The following is a 9,390-nucleotide window of genomic DNA, read 5'->3' on the forward strand; positions in this document are numbered from 1 at the left end:
ATTGCTGTTCTTCTTCTCTTCGATCTGCCGATGGATTTTCAGGTGTTTGCAATCTTTAGATAAGCTATCTAGCTGAACTCCGGCTAGCTGAAGCAGTCTCAGCTTGCTACTTCTCCGCCATCTTGACTCCTCCGTGGGTTCAGATTTTAAAGGAGCACATCTAAACAGGCAGACGGCCACATGCCTAGGGAGTCATACATTAGGATTACACAGATCTTTTAGCCTGGGGTTGGGAAGGCTAAAGCCCTGGAAGAGCTCATTTGGTTCCCGAATCCTGGGACAAAAAAAGAGGGGAGGGGCATTAAGCAAAAGCACATCAGGAGCTAAAGGAACAGAGACAGGCCAGGAACATCTGCCTGAGAGCAGCTGGTGAATGAAGACAGATGACAGTGTGGAAAAACTATCCTCTAAACAACAACACGCTTGTGGCTTCCAGTGCTAGTTTTGAGCCCAGGCCTGTGATACACGACTGCCATCTGGGGACCCCGTCTCCAAATTACAGCAAGTATCTTCAGCACTATAATTCCAGAGCTGTTGATTATGTCACCACACAACTACTCCACATGGGAGGCCGGGACCCCAACAATCACTCCCGTTCTCTTGCTCGCCTGTATTCTGCCAAGGAAAATACACACCAGATTGCAATGAATGGAACCAGCAAGCTCAATAAAAGGAACTACAAAGTTCAGGATAAACGCTGAGATGGTAAAAGAGGGCCTCCTTATTGCAAGTAAGTTCACATTTGCTGGCCCAGTGGATTCTTAGCATAAAGAAAACACATGGGAGGGCTGGAAAAGAGCAAAAACACTATCCCAATTTTGTTTTCACCCAGTTTTATTAAGGGTGCAATCGACAAATAAAATGATATATATATATTAAGGTATATGACATGCTGTTTTAATATACATATACATTGTGAAATGATCCCTGCAATCAAGTTGATGAACACATCCATAATTTCAGTTACCATTTTTTTTCATAGTGACCACCCTGAAGATGCAGTCTCCTAGCAAATTTCAAGTACACAACACAGTATTATTATTCACTATGGTCACAGTGTTGTACATTAGACCCTGAAGGAGGAAGGCAACCTCTGGGAACCATAGCCTGGTGAGGCCGATGGGGCTGACAGAAGCGGGTTCTAGAATATTTAAACATAGGCTTCTGAGCAGTTAGAAAGAAAAGTGGTTATCTCCAGGTGCCCTGAAGAGCAAGTAATTCCAAACGGACCTCATTTCCTTTTTGGGTAGAGTCACCAGACTGGTAGAGCAAGGTAAATGGTGGGCACACGACATGGAAGTGAGGCACGTGACAGTGCCTTTCAGGCTGCTGATGTGGATTAAATGTAAGACATACGTATAGGAGACATGACAGTATGGTTGTGGAAATTTACAATCAGTTCAACAACTGTACCCAAAGAATGCTGATGGGAAACTAAAACTAAGGATGAGGCTAAAAATTGCATGGCAAAAATGTCCGGTAGGAAACGTGTTAGCCATTACTGAGTAGCTACCATGTGCTGGGCACAATGCACACATATTTTTTTTAATTTTCACATCCATCATTTCATACAATTTGCAACAGCCCTGTGAGTTAGATAGGTGTTCATCCCTGTTTTGCAGATGGGGAAGTAACTTGTCCGGAGTCCCTCGGCAAGTATCAGGCAGAGCTGGGATTCGAACCCACGCTTTGTCTGGCTCTAAAGCCTATCTTTTTTTTCTAATCACAATATCTGCCGCTACAGTGCATTAGGCTACTATTTGGAAGTATAAATTTATGTTTTTGAATAGATAATATAGTCACATGATTTGAAACACAAAAAGTATAAAAACTTACATAGTGAAAAGTCTCCCTCCCAACCCTGCTCCCAAGTCTACTCCCACTTAGTCCCCCCATAAAAAACCACTGTTGTTTCTTTATGCATATAAAGCATATATTGTTCTAGATTCTTTTTACCCCCCCTTAAATTTTTGGGAAAAAAAGTTATTTATTTGAGAGAGTGAGCGAGCGAGGGCATGAGCAGGAGTAGGGGCAGGAGAGGGAGAAACAGACTCTCCGCTGAGCAGGGAGCCCAAGAGAGAGCTCAGTCCCAGGACTCTGGGATCATGAACTGAGCTGAAGGCAGACGCTTAACCGACTGAGCCACCCAGGAGTCCCTACCCCCTTCCTTTTAACACATAGAGTAGTGTGTTATGCTACTGTTCCCACCAATGCTTTTAAAAATAAACTTAACAATGTGTTTCAGAGACCATTCCATATCACTACATAGCATGCATACAATTTATTTAAATGGAATAACATTAATAAAATACACAGCACAACAGCTGGCACACAATATGTGTTGGTCCAGGGTAAAATTGCTGGCAGGTAGAGGAGCTGGGACTTGAAACTCAGACCCATGTCCTCTTCTCTGTGCAGCTGTCTGCCTATCTCTTTTTGGGGATTAGAAGAAAACAAAGTGCTGACAACAGAGGTGAAAAAGCCTCATCTGTGATTATCTTGAGATTACCCAGGCAGAGTTACCACTTTGTCTAGGGCTGAAGCAATATAGTGGAAAAGCGGTGCCCCCGGAGAATGGGCAGTAACCTTCAGACAAGGGTTTCTGACTCCACGCTAAGAGGCGGGATAAGGGAATGAAAGAAAGTTCAGGATTAGCCAAAATGGCACCAAACTACATGGTCAGCTGGCTCTAAAATCATGATCTGGTTTTTACTAGTTAACTCTGCTCCTTTTTGTAATCTTCATTTTTTTTAAATGATGGGTTATGTTATGATGAAAGAGATGGGATGAACGCAGTTTTGGAGTCCGACAGACCCACCTGGGTCTCGATTCCCACTCTGCCACCTCTGAGCTCTGCTGCACTCTAAATTTACCTTCTCTGAGCTAAGTTTCCTGTTCTGTAAAATAGGGATACTAAACCGGTTTCCTAGGGCTGTTCTAAGAACCATATGAAATTGCCTGTGTAAAATATATCTAGCCCTGGGAATATTTCCTAAATCAGTGTCTGGGTGTGAGCTGCCTGCTCATTTTGCTTCAAGCAACAAGACGTTGCTGCCAGATTTTTTTTTTTTTTTAACAGAAAGTCCCACTCACTACAATTGCAGAGCCAGTGTGAAAACGCAAAGACCTTACAAGTGAGGCTGGGATCTTGGGTTGTATTTTCCCAGCCATGCCCAAGCTGCTTAACAGTGATAACCTCACTCAGTTTTATGTCCTGAGATTAAGTTCCAGAAAAAGCCATGAGACACTTGACCCCAAGGCCAAAGGCCACCATGTCACTTACATTTTTCTAAGGAGCTTTATGACATTTAAAAATAACCAATGATGCAGGTTAATATTAATCTTAGGGCTGCCAGACCCCTGTTTGTTGCTTTTCCCCTTCAACTACAATCTGGGTTCTGTTCCCAGGATGCCAACCAGTTAGCAAACATTTCTCAAGCACTATTTTTTACATAGCTCTGCAGGGGTATCACACATGGCTTCTTTTGTTAACAGGTAATTATTTTGTTGAGGGTAACAAAAAAGCAAACCCAAGGGGCAGCACGTAATGAATGCCAAATGAGTGGTCCGCACAATAAATATTTATTTCAGAGGAAGTACATAGTAGGTACTCAGAAGATATTTATTGAATAAATGAGTGCAAGGAAATGAGGGAATGGATGAGGGAAAGCTCAGTGTGGGCTAAAGCCATCAGGGACCAGAGTAGAGTTCTACTAATCTGGTTGAAGCATACATAGGTTTCATGTGGGGAAAAAGGGTAATGAATTCCCAGTCTGGGCAGCTAGACTGAGGCCAAATTCTGTTAGAAATAGTACCAGTGGGTACCACAAGCTAAGTGGATTAAGGGGGGAAAAAAAGTGGTCACAGCGGGCCACTAGGTTTGGGGAAGGGAAAAACATGAATCTGAGAATCCAGTTAGGAGGCAATTGTCATTATCCCTGTGTGAGGTAATAAAAGTTTTAATCCCATGGAGTAATAAAGAAATGATAGTTCTTGGTGAATGGTGAGAAGTGATGAGGAAAAGAGACTATTAAAAATGGAATACTATGCAGCCATCAAAAGAAATGAAATCTTGCCATTTGCGACAACATGGATGGAACTAGAGCATATCATGCTTAGCGAAATAAGTCAAGCAGAGAAAGGCAACTATCATATGATCTCCCTGATATGAGGAAGTGGTGATGCAACATGGAGGCTTAAGTGGGTAGGAGAAGAATAAATGAAACAAGATGGGATTGGGAGGGAGACAAACCATAAGTGACTCTTAATCTCACAAAACAAACTGAGGGTTGCTGGGGGGAGGGGGTTTGGGAGAAGGGGGTGGGATCATGGACATTGGGGAGGGTGTGTGCTTTGGTGAGTGCTTTGAAGTGTGTGGACCTGGTGATTCACAGACCTGTACCCCTGGGGATAAAAATATATGTTTATAAAAAAAAATAAAAAATTATATAAAAAAAATGCCATTGATGGAGAAAGGGGAAACCTCTTACAGTGTTTGTGGGAATGCAAACTGACAGAGCCACTCTGGAAAACAGTATGGAGGTTCCTCAAAAAATTAAAAATAGAACTATCCTGTGATCCAGCAGGTGCATACTAGGTATTTGCCCAAAGGATATAAAAATACTAATTTAAAGGGACACATGTACCTTGATGTTTATAGCTGCATTATTTACAATAGCCAAATTATGGAAAGAGCCCAAATGTCCATCAGCTGACAAGTGGATAAAGAAGTTGTGGTGTGTATATACAATGGAATAGTATTCAGCCATCAAAAAAGAATGAAATCTTGCCGTTTGCAACAATGTGGGTGGGGCTAGAGTGTATTATGCTACGGGAAATAACTCATTCAGAGAAAGACAAATACCACACGATTGCACTCATATGTGGAATTTAAGAAATGAAACAAATAATTTTGGGGGGGAAAGAAAGAGGCACAACAACAAAAAAAAACTCTTAACTATAGAGAACAAAATGAGAGTTGCCAGAGAGGAGGGGGGGGGGGGGGGGGGTTTCAGTTAAATGGGTGATGGGTGGTATGAGGGGCACTTGCTGTGGGATACCTGGATGGTATAGTCAGTTAAGTGTGACTCTTGGTTTCAGCTCAGGTCATCATCTCATGGTTGAGGGATCTAGCCCTTCATCCGGTTCCGTGCTCACTATGGAGTCTGCTTGAGATTCTCTGTCCCTCTCCCTCTGTCCTTTCCACTTGCATGCATGCTCTCTTTAAAATAATGAATAAATTTTTAAAAAGAAAAAAAAAGAAGGGCACTTGTGATGAGCACTGAGTGTTGTATATTAGTGAGGAGTCACTGAATTCTACTCTTGGATCTGATATTACACAATATGTTAAATAACTGGAATTTATTTTATTTTATTTTTTGAGAGAGAGAGAGAGCACGAGTCGGGGGCAGGTAGGGGCAGAGTGACAGGGAGAGAGAGAATCTTAAGCAGGCTCCATGCCCAGTGTGGAGCCCAATGTGGGGCTTAAACTCATGACCCTGAGATCATGACCTGAGCTGAAATCAAGAGTTGGATGCTTAGAGGCACCTAGATGGCTCAGTCAGTCAAACATCTGCCTTCGGCTCAGGTTATGATCCCAGGTCCTGGGATGGAGTTCTGCATTGGGCTTCCTGCTCAGTGGAGAGGCTGCTTCTCCCTCTTCCTCTGCCTGCTGCTCTGCCTACTTGTGCTATCTCTCCATCAAATAAATAAATAAAATCTTTAAATAAATTAAAAAAATAAAAAGAGGGGCGCCTGGGTGGCTCAGTGGGTTAAGCCGCTGCCTTCGGCTCAGGTCATGATCTCAGGGTCCTGGGATCGAGTCCCGCATCGGGCTCTCTGCTCGGCAGGGAGCCTGCTTCCCTCTCTCTCTCTCTCTCTCTCTCTCTGCCTGCCTCTCCGTCTACTTGTGATCTCTCTCTGTCAAATAAATAAATAAAATCTTAAACAAAAAATAAAAAATAAAAAGAGAGGCTTAACTGACTGAGCTACCCAGACACCCCAACTAACTGGAATTTAAATAAAAACTTGAAACAAACAAAAATGCCATTGAGTCTTTTTTTTTTTTTTTTTTTTTTTAGTACAATGGAATTATTATCCAAAGCAGGAAGGTCAGTGGTTGAGCCTTTTTCAGGGAAGATGAAAGAATTTAGTTTTAGATAACTTTAGATGGAAGTTTCCAGTAGCTGTTGAAGATCTTATCTGGGTAATCAGGAGACATGTCAGGGTTGTATAAAGTTCAGATCCATGCCTCATTGTCTCTTGTCACCTCTAGAGAGCCTATCTCCTTTCTTGGCTTGAGCTATGACCAGAAGAGTGAAATGGCATGGAGCCCAAGTATGTGGGGGTGGGGGAGGGTAAGAAGAGAGGGTTTTGCTCATTGCTGCCAAGAGACTAGAGAGATTGAAGTTTCAGAAAGGGCCATATGATCTAGACATTGGAAAGAATTGTGATCTTCAAGGAATGTTGTTTCTGCATGGTATTTGTGGGTGAGTGGGAAACAGACCTCACAGAGTTTAGGAGTCAGTGGAAGCAAAGGCAACAAAGCAGTGGGTGTGGACCATTTGGCAGCAAGAAGATAGGCAGAAGGTAGCTAGAAAGAAGCATAGAGAAACCCAAAGCTCTGATCATTTCTTGAGAAACTAGCTCCAAGTAGTTTTCCTACCATTTACCTTCTTCTTGCCAAGTATAATGTTTGAAATACACTCAGTTTTTCTCTGCAATATTTGACACAGTAGATACCTCATTCTTTTCCCTTTCCTTAAAACTCTCTTCTCATGTGGCTTCTGTAATATGATAACTTCTACCTGGATCTCCTTCTACAGGGCTGACTTCTAACTATCTCTTTTTCCCTTGTTGGCTTCTCTTCTCCTACTCACATCTGTAAATGTCCTCTGAGGCTCTGACTTTTGGCCCTCTGGTCTCGCAGACAGCTCATCCATCTAAGTTCCATCTTCCTACTTCCCACTGCTTATAGGGTACCTTCCCCAAACTAATTTTCCTTTCTAACTTTGTCTTTCTGAGAGGGGTCTTACAGTTCTCCCAGGTATTCAGAATAGATGCTTTCAGGTATCTGTTTGTTTCTTAGCCTCTTGGTACACCACATCTGAATCAAATCTTGTTATCTCTTTCTTTGAAACATCTCTGGGGTTCATCCTTACTCTCCATTTCTTAGCCACTACCCTCAATCATCTCTGACCAATGTTACAATTACTGATTCATGTAATGAAGAGTCTCCCTGACCCAGGATCTCCCCTTCTTGAACCCCTACTTCTGTACACAATAACAAGGTTGATATTCTGAAATTATCATTACCATGCCACCCCCTGTGCAAAGACATATGACAGCTCCTTATAACTCCAAGTACAACAGCTAAACTCTTCTGCCTGGCTTGCATAGCATAGAAACAAAGAATCTTAGAAATGGAAGAGATACTAGATATCACCTGGTCTAACTTGCTTTCTAATTTAGGAGTCCCTCCCTATTCAGCATTCTTCACAGATAGTTCTCCTGCCTGACCTAAGAGAGGTCCTTAGATCATGGAGCCTTTCCTAATTTTGTCTTACTCTTTATACTTTTCCCCTACTTCCTCCACACCCCATCTCCTCCAGTCAGACTGGTTTCTTCTTAGCTCCTTCCTCTGTTTTGTTCTTACCTCTCTATCTGTGGCCAACTGCTTCACTGAACGCCTTCCCCTCCTTTCTCCAGTTCTCAAAATTCACACACCATTCAAGGCCTAACCTAAACATCATCTTTCATGATTCCTCCCCTGACTTCTTTTTCTTAACTCTTAGTGCATTTACTGCTGCCACATAGTTTCACACTTACTTGCCCTACATGTGCTAATTTTATTGCCCTCTCACCCATCCCCCACTCCCACCCAGCCCCCAGAAAAAGGTAAGCTCCTTGAGGAGGACAAAACCTTACCTTAGATGTTGAATCATCCACAGGCTTACCCTGCACAGGATTAGGCATACAGTAGGTATTCAGTCAATACTTAATGATTAATAATAAATGGGTAACCTTAGTGCTAAAAAGTTAAGGTCATACAGCAAGTCAGTAACCAAGTTCATGATTGGAAATCACAGCCCCTGATTCCCTGAGCAGCAGTTTTGTTTGGTACATGTGAGCAAAGCTGGGTGAGGATGCTTCAGGGAGGGTCTAGGCCTGAGAAATAGGGAGGTTTACCTCGGTAGTCTAGGGCAGGGGCCCGTGGGACCTCTTCAGCATATACTTCATTGTAGCTTTCATCTGGGTAGTAGCCTGAACCTAGAAGGAGGAAGAAAATACCAAGATGACACACTAAAATCTTGCTCAAGTCCTTCCCAACCTTTCCCCCTATCCAACTTGGTTCCTTCCTGAGGACATGGCACTCCATGAGGGAGTCAGCAGCTGGATATTTAGTGGGGAAAATTTTGCCTTGTAAGGCAGCAGAACTATTGTACATAAATCTCAACATCCCAGGTGCATAGAAGGAGAGCTCATGTTCGGGGGGTGGGGAGTGACTTACAGGTAGCACAAGAAACTTCCATTCAAAAGAAAAAAAATGAACTTCTTGACTATCCATCAGTCTTACCAGTGGAAACTATAACAGACCAATTTCTTTGATGTAACACACAGGGTCTTGGTGAGATACTGATGACCAAGCTCTGAAGATGGCCTGTTTTTCCAGGTAGGAGGAGAAAAATAATCTGAGTAAGAGTCTTCCCACTAGTGACAGGCCTGCTCATATTCCTCAGAGAGAAACAATTCCTCAATCTCCCACTAGCCCATAGAGCACCACCTTTTTGCCATTTGGTTGTCATTGCCAGGGGTAGCATGACAAACAGAAGGAGGGTTCAAAAGGCAAGAGGGAATGAGTGTAGTTTCTTGTCTCCAGCAGTTTGTCCTAGTTTGGAGCAAAAAGAAAGCAGAGTCCTTTGGAGAAATGTCCTGTTCCTCTAATCAGCAGAAGCTTTAGCAGGGAGCTGCTGAGCTAGAACATTCCCAATCCAGCCCCATTCTGTTAAGTGGCCCAGTCCCTGGTGGAGGCAGGTCTGCGGCTGTCTGGGAGACTAAACAGTGTGTTCCACCAGACGGCAGGAAATCAGTCATGAATACAAACTAATTGGAATACAACTTAGTCCTTCCCAGAATGAAGTTTCCGGAAGCTTTCTTTCCAGCCTCTCTGAGCCCTTTCGCATGCCCAGGAGTACAGCAGCCAGCCATGCCGGAGTCAGAAAGCAATTCCTCATTTCCAGGAGAGGGTATGCTTTCAGGATAGGGCTGGGTTTTAGTGCTGGAGTCCTTTGGCCCCTGTAAACACTCAGACCACAAGCTGGTCTGCCTCTAGAGGAGGAGGCACGGGTGCGGGGCGGGGGGGGGGGGGGGGGGGGGGGGGGGGGGGGGGGG

General features: G+C 43.5%; 1 protein-coding gene across 1 annotated transcript in view; it reads right to left on the minus strand.

The window, feature by feature from the left end:
- Positions 1 to 9,390, minus strand: part of SRPX2 (sushi repeat containing protein X-linked 2) — a 36,071-nt gene that overhangs the window by 20,671 nt on the left and 6,010 nt on the right. The window contains exon 3 of the mRNA XM_059386294.1: positions 8,188 to 8,268. Within this exon, the coding sequence (XP_059242277.1) occupies positions 8,188 to 8,268 (81 nt within the window). The remainder of the gene's footprint in view (positions 1 to 8,187; positions 8,269 to 9,390) is intronic.

The sequence above is a fragment of the Mustela nigripes genome, chromosome X (genome assembly GCF_022355385.1).
Source record: "Mustela nigripes isolate SB6536 chromosome X, MUSNIG.SB6536, whole genome shotgun sequence".
Lineage (NCBI taxonomy): Eukaryota > Metazoa > Chordata > Mammalia > Carnivora > Mustelidae > Mustela > Mustela nigripes.